The following is a 13,855-nucleotide window of genomic DNA, read 5'->3' as shown; positions in this document are numbered from 1 at the left end:
AGAAAAAAAGTCGTTTGGAAATCTTATAAACTTCATATTTATTCAAAAAGAATTTACAAATTTATTTGCAAGTATCAACAACGAGACCAGCAAAGTTGCGCTCGGAACAAAAATATCACACAGACGATGTAAACTAAATTGATTTGACACAACAAGTCTATATTTGGTTAAACAAATTTTACAGGTTGAAGTTAAAATAGCATTCTTGATTTAACTAAAAATACTTATTATTTAATTTGTTTCTTACTCTATCTCATAAATAATTACTGGAGTCTGTTTTATAGATTTATTAATATTTCTATCTCAAGAGTTCGTACTTTCGGCGGTAGAAAATAAAACAAATCAAAGTCAAAAGCGTCGAGTAGAACTTGTAATATAAAAGTCTTTGGCAAAACCTATTACACGTAGAATACCATTTTTAATAACATACATGTTTATAATAATAAGCAAAATTATAATTGCTAAATAATTACTAATAAAATTTATAAAATTTTTGTGAATCAATAATCACATAATAATAAAAATCCCACAACAATCAAATAATAGTGTGCTGTTGCTGTTTTTAACTTTTAAGTTTTTTTGTTTACGAAAATAAAGTAAGAAAAATTTAAAGTGATATGCAAAGGTTACGATTTACAAAACTATGTAGACATTCTTTATTGAAAACGCTTAATACGTTTCCGACTAAATTGAGTTTTTTAATAATTCTACAAAAATATTTCTGATGAAATTTACTTCAAGTATTGAATAACCTTACTCATTATTTTAAGGTTTTAAGTACATCTGTTGTTAGACATTATAACATCATATTCAATAGGTTTCATACTCACTAAAGTGTGAGATAAAAATAGTTTGTTCTAGCATTCTTATGTACAATTGATTTATGATCATCAGTGCTTTCATTTAATTTACATTAATATAGAAATTATCATGGATTTTAAGCATATTCCATTAGTGGTCATAAAAATAGTTCACAAATTGTTATATTATAATCTACTTATATAGATTAAAGTTTTAAGTAACTAAAAGTTAAGGAATCATGCATCTTGAAGATTCAATGAGAGTTATTCTACCGTCAGACAATGTAAGAAAGTGCGATGAAATTCAAAAGCTGCAAAACATTTAACGTTTAAATTATGTGTTTGGAGTTAAAAATAAGACTGCTTTGTTAATTTATTTATGAAAAAAAATTATTTTAGAAATTTTATCTAATTCTTTGGATGAAGATGACATTTTTATGCACAAAATAGTTTAAACATTCGTATAATCATATGTATACATTTTTAAGAGAATATATTGACGTTTTACAATGTTTACAGTATGAAGATGGGTAACAAAAATTTATATAAATTATTTACCTACGATGGATTTGCAAAACAGTAATTTATACTCAGGTCTATAATTTCAATGGAAAATAATCAGAGCTATTGAATTTTGGCACTTTTTCTTACATAGGGACTTACATCATATCATTGATTAAAGTTGTTAAGTATGGATATCTTATCATCTTATTTTAACCATTTACAAGAAAAATTTTTAAAAAATTACGACATATTTTGAATAAAAAATAACTTCACTCTAAATCTTAGTACGTACGAAGACTATAGAGTAATGTTAATTACTGTATTTTGAACTTTTTCTATCTATAACTATTTGAAGCCATAAGAAGTTATAAAAACTACCTTAAATTATAGAGCAATTCGTCAGTTTTTGTAACAACCACGTAAAATGTAGTTCTAAAAATTTTAATAATGTAATGTAACTTTTTGCTAGAACAAAGAGTCTAATTTTTTTTTTACAGCGTTACTTCACAAACGTTGTGTTTTTTTTGTTTCAATACGTAAAGATTATAAGTGTCCCATAAAAAGAAAAGGATGGAAAAAAATCTTGTTCTGTGATTGTTAATAAGAATTTGCAGAATGGTTACAATAACAGTTTTTGTGTCCAACACTAAAGTCACAGGTAATAATATCGTACACTTGTTTGCTGTGTAAAATAAAGAAAAAACAGAATAACGTTATTACAAGGAGTATCGCACTTACTTCATTGACTTAAATTGTAAGTCATTGAAGCGATAAGAAAAAATGATAGTAAAAATAATATTTCACTGTATGAGTAGTTAATTACTATCCCTGATTTATTTACCTTACAATACTTACAATAAGAAAATTCCTGATAATGAAGATGGAACTTAAACTACCCACTTCAAATTTTTTAATTTTTATAATTATTTTGGCATAGAAATCTTTTGTGGGTCTTACCACTTATAGTTTGTAGTAAACGTTACTTTAATTAATCAAATAGCAATGTTTTTTTTCTTAACAGGATATAATTCATTGTAACAGTGGTAAAACTCTCGACAAAAAATCTTTTATTTCTCACCATTTTACTTCTATTTTCTTAAAATGTGATTATTATGAATAAAAATGCTAAAGCTATGTGGACAGCATAGAAATAATTCTATACTCTCCTTTCAGAAATAAGTATTCGTACGTCAAATAACAAGAATCACTAATAAATGTTGAACTCAACAGTAATTATTGAAAGTTTTCTAGAATATGCTGTAATAAACAGAGAGATAACAGAATCACAATCATATTGTGAAAAAGATGTAAAGCTTTTTATAATTTCTTATGGCTCTATTGTGACAAGGAATTTCTGTATTAAGACATGGTTCGGAGCTTTATTAGATGATTTACTTCAATTACAACTTTTCTTGTAGATGTCGTTGGCAGTGATAAAATTTTCAGTTCGTATCTTTTACCTTAACAAACTTTAATGCAACATAATTCGATAAGAAATAAAAAAGCAATTAATTTTTTTGACAAACTCAATCAAAACTTAGATTATTTACCCTATCCAAGGTGAATTGTTCTCAACAGATTGATAGCATGTTCCTTCTATATACCTCTTAAAATTGATGTGATCCATTTCTTAACAGTATATATATATATATATATATATATATATATATATATATATATATATATATATAAATGATCGTGATTAGAGTTGTTAGTTATTACCTAAAAATATAGAATTATCAAAAATGACGATGATAATACAAAGTCATGATGATATAAAAATTGTGGATTTGTAACTCACAAATTTATTTGACTTTTTCGTCACAACAAACAAATATTTAACGATTTCTTCAATTTATTATAATTAATTATTCAAAATACTTTGGTTAAGCCATTTAACCAACTTATAATAGATAGGAATATTCAAATCAAATGACAACTCTAAATTTATTACAAAGTATATTTGAGTCTCACATTTGCTTACCATACCCATTAGCATTCTTGCTTGTAGATTTTGATGTTCAATTTTTCTTTCATAAAATACATTCTGAAAGAAACACATTTCTGCCATTTTAATTTTGGTTCGTTTAAATAATACTACCTTAACTATAATCTCAATAATTTTTCAATAGAAGACTATACAAATAACATAGGTCTGTACAACCATGTGTTTTAATTTTATTATGCACATATTTTTCAAATTTTTTTTTTTTATAAATTGAGTCTATATCTCAATGGTTGTAATGTGTAGATAGTAAATCAAAGACAATATTATATGATAGTAATTTTTATTACTATTCATAGGAATAATAATTATTATTACCACTCTTATTATAGTAATAACAAAAATAATTGTAATTATAATTATTGTAATGATAATAAAATTATTTTATAGTATTAAAAATATTTTAAAAACAAACGCTTAAGAAGTGGATATTTAAGTGCTTGATTTCTTTAATTACCTACATTTTCTATCAGTCATAATGCAACTTATTTGCAATCTATCCATTGCATATACTTTTAAGTTAATTTTTTTTTAATTTCACGAGTTATGGTCTTTGGTTTTTTCTACGAAGTATACATATATATGTACAGACATGCATATATATATATATATATATATATGTGTGTGTGTATGTATGTATGTATGTACGTATGCATACATATACATATATATACATTCGTATGCGGTCTTTACTAGTCACATGTGCATTTTTAAAGATTTCTACTTGAAATTCAGTTTTTTATACATTAGCAATTTTTAGTAGAAGGAATAGTTACATCTTTTGCTGTAGTTAATCAAGAATGTTACACTGTTTTACATGTCATCTGTTTTCTCCGTATTTGTGTGTGAACGAATACTTAAATAGTTTTTATCTGGTTTGTTTATTTATTTTAAACCTGATGATGAACCTTGTCATGATTTGATTAGGTTAATTCGTTTTGTCCGATATTTTGTAGTTAGTAGAAAAATTAAAATTAAAGGATAATTGCAAATAAATATTATGAGTGCCACAAACATACTCAGAAGTGTAGTATCCCTAATTTCAATCCAACGCAATAACTAACATTTCTTAGCTCTAGGGGATAACCATGTTTCTGAATTTCTACAGCTTTATCATAGAGATTTCATTAACGTGTATACAAAATTTTGTTTAATTCTTAATATTTGTCATATAATTATATAATAAGAAATAGTATTCATAAAAAAATTCATATTCTTGTAGCAATCAGTAAAGAACTTCCTTACTGGGATACGCTTAAAAAATATTATATCATTTGATACGTACTTTTTTGTGTTGAAAACAATAATAATCGATTATTTTTGAACTTGCTATAAGCTATATTTACTGTTTTTTTTTTTACTCACTACAGAATTTGAAATATCTTTTCTTTAAGATGTCGTTTTGTAATAATGTAAAGAAAATTGATATTTTAAGGAGTTTCTATGCTTTCAGATAGTCAAATCTACATTCTCTCCAGAGGAAAAGATTGTCTGTCCCTCTTACTCTTATTTTTACTAAATAAGTACTTTTGAAGGTTTCTATTCGCTCATTTATTTATTCCTTACATTGCAAATAACTTCACTGATGATTCTTAAATGACTCTTGTAAAATAAAATAAAATTCTAGGATATAACACTGTCCACTACAATAAAGACATTGCAATTTTATAGTAAATAAGTAAAATAAACTTTATAGAAATACTCTAAAGTATAAATGTTCTAAGCTAGTTTTTTGATTTTTTATAAACTTATTAATTAATATTCGTTAAAACCTCATTATTGATTATGTAAGCGATAAGCTTTTTTTCGTATAACAGAAGAAAAAAATCTTAAGCCACTAACACAATAAGCAATGAACATAACAATGTAAGGTTGCCTAATTAAAAGTTTCTTTTTTCACGGATATTACTAGTCTACAATACGTAACAAATTACTCTGATTTTTTAATAAAACAAGCAGAATTAAACGATTCTTATATTATTGAGCCCAAAAATATTTAATTTTACTTATGTAATAATAAAGATAAGAATGATATTACTAGTTATGTCAGACTCTTCAGTAAACACTAACTAAACAAATTATTTTTTCTGCTTTTTTCGCTTTTAAAATCAAAACGTCTATTGCTTGAAAGTGCACCAGAACTATCGAAATACCTAAATTTTTTCTATTACAAAACTATCAAAAAGAGGGATAAAATTTGATATTCCCTGGTGAATATCTACTGTCTTAAAAAGTACACAAAATTATATCGTAGTGTTTTTTGTTACATCTTAAATACATTCGTACCAATTTCTTAATTTTATGAAGTTATATTTAAGGAATTAATTTGTAAGAATTACTTTGATCACGTGGAGAACGTTGTCAGTAAGACAACTTCTTTCATCCACTCATTGTATAATAATGACAACTCTACCGAAACAAAATTTGAAAACGCAGCTCATCTGAGTGCCATAAGGCATCATTCCGTAATTACTACTGGATCCTTCCCTTCACCTATTTTGTATCTGTTGTGTGTTCAAAACTATAGGCAACCAACCCATTAATAGAAGACTCGTTTTGCACCTCAAATCCTCTCGTTTACTACAAAACACGCGTTCTCTATTAGGGACTACCAAGTAACTCCAAGCTCATCAGAACGTTACAATATTGTAATCATTTAGTATACTATAAATACGTTTCAAGGTCAAAGAAAAGCATAACTATATTTATAAAGATGCTAGAAATAAGTTTTTTGGACAATGACCTTTAATTCATCATCAATAAATCATCACGACTACTTTACCTTTGGCAGCACGATTCCAGAACAGATGCCTGCCTTCAGAATTGAGAATGTTATTAAAGTATACACTAATGTCGTACGACGTAGAGACTGACATAATGAGTTACAGGCAAAGTTTATATTAGAATGTTCTGATAAGCGGGGAGCTGCACAAAGATTTCTGGTGGAGTATACATGTTTTGGGGTAAAGCTTGGAGAAATTTATCTCCCACTAACTGTTATGGTTTTTATATGTTTAAACTTCCATCAACTGAGCTAACCGTATTTCCCATGTGTTGTGAAAGTTACATTAAGTACTATCCCATTTTATTTGACTATTAGGCCTTAGACTTACGAGTTCTACAAGCATATTTTCAAACCCATCATTAGCTGAAATGTTAATTAATATCAGTATGAATTTTTTGAATAAATATTAAGATTAACGATTTTATGTTGACATTGGCCAACTCATATATATATCAAAGCGAATGCTTAAAATCGTTACAGAAAAATATCAATATAACTAACAAATGGTATGAGTCTGATACGCCTACGTTTGACTTATGTTTGAAGTACTTACAACTATTTCTTTGACTGGTATTGTTGAAAAGAGTAAGAATTTTCTTGTGAATCCTTGAAACACTATAACAGAATAAAATCGTTTTTTATTGTTTATAACTTTAAATAACTGCTTCTAGTTATTTGGTCTTAAGTTTTGCTAAAGTTTTATTTATTTATTTCTTTGTTAATGTATATTTTGATAATAGTTGTACTATTATTATTATTTTCTTTAACTCTTATCAAATTTAATTCCTCTTGAGGATGTTAATGTTTAATTGGACTCGCGAAGTACTTCCATATAACCCTTAGTTTTTCATAACTTTTCCACAATTTTTTTTACAGAAACTGTACATCAAACAAAATTAAAATAATAATAATATTAATAATAATAATAATAATAATAATAATAATAACTAAACAAAGATTATAATAATAACAATAATTAGAGTTATTTTATATGACAAACCAATTATTTAACGGAGTCACTTGTAAGACTTAATGAGGTGACTTATAATATAAAAACTTTATTGTTATTTTTTCTTTAATTGTATTAGAAAGTAGTGTGTACTTTACGGTTGTAAATTAAAAAATAACTTTATTATAAGTAATTTTGATTTAAACAAATTAGGTTTCATTAAAGAACATTTATTTCACTGCTTGAATTATGTTGACTTTTCTCTACTTATTTACATAGTATAAAAAGCTGTAATATACTATAAGAATCATTATTTTCATAAAACAAAAAATTTTTCTTTACCTTTCAGTAAAAATTACAGCAAAAATTCACTGTTCTCACATAAATGTTTATTAGCAAGTGTTATGTGTGTGGATGGTTTGTACGTACACGGAAGTATATGTGTATGTGATACGCTTAGTAAGTATCACTGATCAAACCATCTGTTGGTAGAAAGTTTCAATACTCTATACAATAGCTAATAAAATACGGTATAACTATGTAAGAAGTGTTGTTTTGTTTTCAAGTTTTTTGTGACTATTAAGTAGTCCGAGGCTTATAAACGTTTGTAACGATAAAATTAGGTACTCAATAAGTAGATACGAAAGTATTTTGGAACAAACGCTATTTTGTACAGTAAAAATCAACGGCTAAGCAAGCCTATTCAAGCCCGTGACAGTAAGAGAGAGAAGAGAGAGATCAGTTCTGCTAGTCCCTCTCACTGTCTCAGTTGCTCACATGAGCTTGAACAGGCTCTGCTTAGCCATAGATTTCAGCTTTATGAAAGAACATTGGTTTTTAAATACTATTAGTGACACTGATTAAATATCTAATTTTGTTGTTACGAACACTTTTGTGCCATCAAGTACCTGATAATTAAGAAAAACTTAAAACAAAACTACACTTTCTATATGGTTGTGCTGTATCTTATCAACTTGTAATACCTAGCTTTTGACTTTTTTACTCGTTAGATGGCATGAGCACTTCGCGCCATAGATACTAAGCGTATAGGTTAAAAATGATGATTTATGGATTGATTTTCGCCCAGCCAATTTTTTTTTCTCAACCACTTTAAGCTTAAAAAAAAATTTGTTCGACTCCTTGTTGCGTTTATTTATGTGTTTTTTATTTTATTTTTAGACAAAACTTTTTGTCAAAACTTTTTCCACTTCAAAAATTTTCTTCGTACAAGTAAAAATTTCATCAAGTAGGACACTTGGATTAAATGTTTCACGCAGTTAAAATATATTCTCAATAGTTTTAAAATGTTAGTTTACAAGTATTATTCTCAAATTTTTCAACTAGAAACTAAGAAAACTGTGAAAAATTTTTTTAATAATTTGTGCTGATAACTTTTATATTGTAAACCAATTTTAAAAATGTATAAAAATTTTTTCGAATATTGCTATTAAATAAGAATTTCCTTTTTTGTTCCATGTAGTCTTAATTAAATTTTAGGAAATTTTTTGGTAAGGTGTAAAAGATGGATAAAAAAAATTTCAAGCTTATAATACTAAAAATGAATGGTCAATCTGATTCGATTTGATTCTTACTCTTTTCAATACTAAAGAGTTCTTAGGAAATCTGTATATTGCTGAGTAAAAAAGGTATGTTTTCTTATCCTTTATTTTATTACCAATAATTAAAAAATCGTATTTAACATGTGGAGGTAAAAAAGAATGGATCGGAAGATTTTGTTTCTTGAAATGAATAAAATACTTTTTTAATGATCAACCCTATGGTTTTGTAAGACTGTTGGATAGAATAAATTATTAAATTAGTCGTCTGAGTAAATATATACAATTTAGTAAATGAGAGAAACAAGTTTGAAAAGAGTTGTCAAATAATAACAAAGTATGAATATATGTATAAAAAAAAAAAATTAACGAACAAAGGTTAAAAAATTTATACCGAACTACAACAAAATTCCGTACAAAAGCAACAAAGTTGTGTGATATGTACGTAAAAAACGTTTGCAGTAATTTTACTTAAAAACCATAATTGCCGTTAATTACTAGGCTACCTATAAGATGAAATGTGTATATGATTAATAAGCATACAACCACCAACTAACTCAATTTTGATCTGATTTTTTTCACAATAACTTGGGCATGAAACTCTACTTCAAATAAACTAATAACTCAAGTAAAATGGTTTGAGAAATCAATGCAATCCTTACGACATATTCAAAACCTGGAAAAAAGTAGTTGGTTTGTAGCCAATATCTTGTTAGTATTACGTTGGATTCCTACAGTTGGTCAACCAAAAATTTCATATTCCAAAAAATTTTAATCCGCAACATTAAACTTATTTAAAATAAGATTTTCATAAGAAATTTTCCTACAGTAAAAAAGAAATTAATTCCTTTTTTAACTCCTTCAAAACATGACAAGAGTGCTTGTAAAAAAAGTTAGCAAAAAATTTAAGTTATTGTAATTTTAATAAGATAACGTGACCTGTGTAATTAGTTTTAATCTTTGATTGTAGTAAACATTAAGGTAAATAATGTCAAAGCAGCAAAATAGAAAATTGTGATTATCTGTGAATTAAACGGCTAATTTTTATATCTACTTTAACCGTAATTTTTACAGTATCTTTAGACATGTATTTTTCTATTGTTCAATCATTATATGTTTCAATCTTTTATCTAATGTTGTTTTCTTTTGTTTTGTCCAACTTTTTTACTTTTGTTCTCCATTTTTCGTTTAAGATCGCACACATCTATTCGACCATAAACTATTATAAGGTAGAACAAGTCGCCTGTGAATGTATCTTGGTAATAAATTATTCATATATACATTATTTATAAATCTCTAGATTTAACTGCTATTATGATCTAATTCAACTGTATAATAATGATGAGTATGATGAGATTTTCGATATATTTTCTTATGCCCTAACCAATTTTCTTTCTTGTCACGACATTTCAGAACGTTACTGCTGAATTATTCTAAAAAACAGTTTTAAAGTAACGTAGTTAAGACTGCAATGGTTTGGTATTATCCACACTAGATTATTTAAATCTTGACTTGAATGACACTGTAATTTTGAATCATCTCAAACATTTCAAAATTAATTCAGGCTTTCAACAAAGGCTACAAACCTATGATATGAAAGTTGCCGTCTCAAATAATAACAGCGTAAGTTTCGTTAATACTCATGGTATTTAAGTTTTTTTCGTAAGACAAAAAAAAAGTTTTATCGGTTGTCTATTTTAAAGAAAATAGGTTTTTTTCAAAATACTATAAAATTTTATATATCTTGATACTTATAAATAAGACTACCTCAGATACAGGACTTGTGCACTTGGCAATGGAAGCCCTGTAAGTTTTAGCTTTCTCAGAACTCGACAGTATAATAATCTAGAGATCAGTACATATAGTTGCCATGGGCTCCATCAATTTTTAAAACTGTTATTTTTCAATTTTCCTAGCTGCCCTCATTTTTTGTATTTACTTATTCCACTTTCAAAGCTTGTGTGCAAGTAGTTTGCATACAATATGGCGCTGTTGGAAGGGACTATATTCAGACATTGGGACTTGGTCTCAGATACTTGTCCATGTCCAACGACGTTAAGCTCAAGCCATTAGGCAATATACAAATCGGAAGGAGTTTGCGAAAGTTCGGGCTTAGTACAGGCACTTCCCGTTGGCGAAGCTGCGCTAGCACCACTACTAGCTCTAGTGGCCGCCAGTGGTGAACGTGATGCCACATCTACTGCTGTTGCCGTAGCACAGTCTAGGTTCAAGCTTTGATGCTGATTCTGATGTAGCAGATGCTGCTGCTGTGACTGCAATCCGAGTTGTTGCTGTAACGCGTTCTCACCCCCATTGAAATTTTGTGAAGATTGTATAGAGTCTCCATCACAGTAATAGTACGTTGAATCTGTTGATATGAAAAATAGAGTATGATTATCGAAAGAATCGTCATTTTTTAATTTCCATCTACTTTCTTAATACATAGTATTTTGACTCACTCATTTTATATAATCATTTTTATGTAAATAGTATTTATTACAATAAATAGCAGATATAATAAGATTAAACCTTTAAGGATTTCTTTATATTATTCTTACAAAAGAATAAAGGTTCTATAGTTTCTAGAGAATCATAGACAGTTTTTAATCTTGCTCATTCAAGTGTTTTCCATAATCCTTAATTATTTGTATCCCCCCCCCTCCAGAGATCCCAATTCAAGTTCTACATGATTATTTCAGTTAAGGTATTGTAAGTACAACTTCATGTAGAAGGCTGTCATTAGAAGGAAAATGTGTAACAATTTTCCCACTCACTAATTTTTTACTTTTGTCCCCACTGCTGAGATCACTCTCTTACTGCCTGCTACTACCACTACATGACCATACAATAGTTATGCACACCATGTACCAAAGCAATAAAGGAAGAACGACGTTCTCAAAGAAGGGGGTGCACCGAGAGACTGATTTATTTATTTATCACATTTTTATGTAGACATTACAATAGTTAAAGTATCTTCATATTGTCACAAGAAGATATTATTCATCATGGAATTGGACAAATGCTTGTAAGTATGACGCAGGTTGTTACATCAAGAGTCGAAATGTTAGTAATTTATTTAATAGCTCAGAATCGAGATCTGCATTTCAAATCTCAGCATTGTCAGTTAGTTTTTCCTAAAAAGAGCATCATGAATAATCTAAGAAACTGACAAATATAGTTGCATTTAGGATAAATTTGATTCAATTTTAACCTTATTAATTATACAATAACTAGAATTTTCTACTAGAGTATACGAATGCAGATTCAAAAAACTAAATAAGCTTTAGCAAGTGTGTTAGGACAGAAGAACATCTATAAATAAACGTACACAGATTTGAAGTGTTAAAATTGTATTGGGTACAAATTAATTTAACTGCACAAAAAAAAAACATATTAACCCTTTAAACAATAAACTTAATGATACATCCAAACAAACCAATAAACTTAATGATCCATGTTTTGGGGTGATTAAATTTATCTGTATTAATCGCAATAAAATATTTTTTATGCAAGATGAGTGCGTTACGATTGGTTTTAGCAGTCATATTAGAGGTCGCTAAATAATAGTTTGAAAAAAAGTAAAAAAACAAAATGAATGAAGTAAATATTTTGTCAGCCCAATAAAAATACATGTTTATAAAATGCGAAAATTTGTTACATCCTAAAGAGATCTTCAGTAAAATTTGGGTGACAAAACCCTTTTTTTAAATTTTTTACATTTTGGAATTTGATAAAATTTCTTATTAAAAGTCGTTCTGCATTTCACAATAAATCCAATAGCTTAACAACTCCTTTTTCTAGTCAAGTTAATATTATTTTTAGCTAAGCATGGCATACGTTAACTACTAATATGGACGGGACGCAATCAGTAGTTGACCGGGAAAATTAATTCACCCGCAATTTTTTTGCACCATGTTTAAAACTTGCTACTGTATGGGGAAGTACAACTTGCCAGGCAAAAATGTGCTCAGAAATTGTTGAAACAAATTAAGAAAAAAAAATGTAAAAGTTAATGTTTTCGAAAAAAAAAATTGCTTCTTATTCTTTGACTCACTTCAAACGAATAATCAATTCGGATGTATTACCTAAGCCCCACAGTTTTTGAGTAAAAAGTTCCCAAAGTTTTGAAAAATGCATTTTCCCGTTTTTCAGAGTTCAATGAAAGTTCTGAATAAACATATCTGTTATAAGTTATAAGACACGAATGTTCATTATCAACCAAAGAAAATGTCAAAAAATTGAGCGGTAAGACTGTTTTTTGCAATATACATTCGTGGCGTTTTAGCTCATGCTTCCATGTGAGTGTATATCTATATATGTTTACCACATGCTGAGCCACAAAACTTACATATAGGTATACACTCACATGGAAGCGTGAGCTAAAACGCCACGAATGTATATTGCAAAAAACAGTCTTACCGCTCAATTTTTTGACATTTTCTTTGGTCTCTAATGAACATTCGTGTCTTATAACTTATAAAAGATATGTTTATTTAGCACTTTCGTGGAGCTCTGAAAAACGGAAAAACGTATGTTTTAATGCTTTGGGAATTTTTTATTAAAAAACTGTGGTGCTTAGGTATATACATCCCAATTCATTATTTATTGGAAATGGGCCAAAGAATAAAAAGCAATTTTTTCCTTAAAAAAAAAAATTAATTCTTATAATGGTTTAATAAAAAACTTTTCAAAATAATTTCTGACCTTATTTTTGCTTGAAAAACTGTACTTCCCCATACAGTAGCACATTTTCAAACAAGATGGTACAGTAAAATTGCGGGCAAATTAATTTTTCCGGTCAATTGCTGATTTTGCCCCGTCTAACGTAAAACAAGTAGAACTTCACAACAGTGAGTTCTTATGGTTAAGTTGACATATTAAATATAAACATACTGATGTTTGCCCAGAGTCAACAATTTCCTGTAAAAATACCTCTTGACAAAACTAAAAAGTTAGGTGAGTTTGATGTGTTGAATTAATATTTTTCAAAGAATTTCTGATGCCTTCATACAAGGATCAAATGTCGTAACATACTTGTATAATTACTTTTTGATATACTACTATGATGAAACACTTTATTTAGAACCTGACACTTTTTACCATTTAAGTTTACTTTACGTTTCAGTATGGCATTGATTTTAAAGTTCATCATTTTCATGATACATAATCAGTCCTCTAATATAATATTGTTTCTATAATTGCTACAGTATTACTGAATGTTAAGCCAATTTTTTTATTTTTTCATAATCATCACCC

At 27.8% G+C, this 13,855-nt stretch overlaps 1 protein-coding gene across 1 annotated transcript in view; it reads right to left on the bottom strand.

The window, feature by feature from the left end:
- Positions 1 to 10,668: 10,668 nt before the first annotated feature.
- The window catches only part of sv (paired box protein shaven), a 265,433-nt gene continuing 262,246 nt past the window's right edge, over positions 10,669 to 13,855 (bottom strand). Inside the window, exon 11 of the mRNA XM_089594368.1 lies at positions 10,669 to 10,967. Within this exon, the coding sequence (XP_089450494.1) occupies positions 10,669 to 10,967 (299 nt within the window). The remainder of the gene's footprint in view (positions 10,968 to 13,855) is intronic.

The sequence above is a fragment of the Copidosoma floridanum genome, unplaced genomic scaffold (assembly GCF_036245765.1).
Source record: "Copidosoma floridanum isolate Cflo_tuat_1 unplaced genomic scaffold, Cflo_Japanese_pri ptg000021l, whole genome shotgun sequence".
NCBI lineage: Eukaryota > Metazoa > Arthropoda > Insecta > Hymenoptera > Encyrtidae > Copidosoma > Copidosoma floridanum.
The sequence above is the reverse complement of the archived record's forward strand: the minus strand, read 5'-3'. Positions and strand labels throughout refer to the sequence as shown.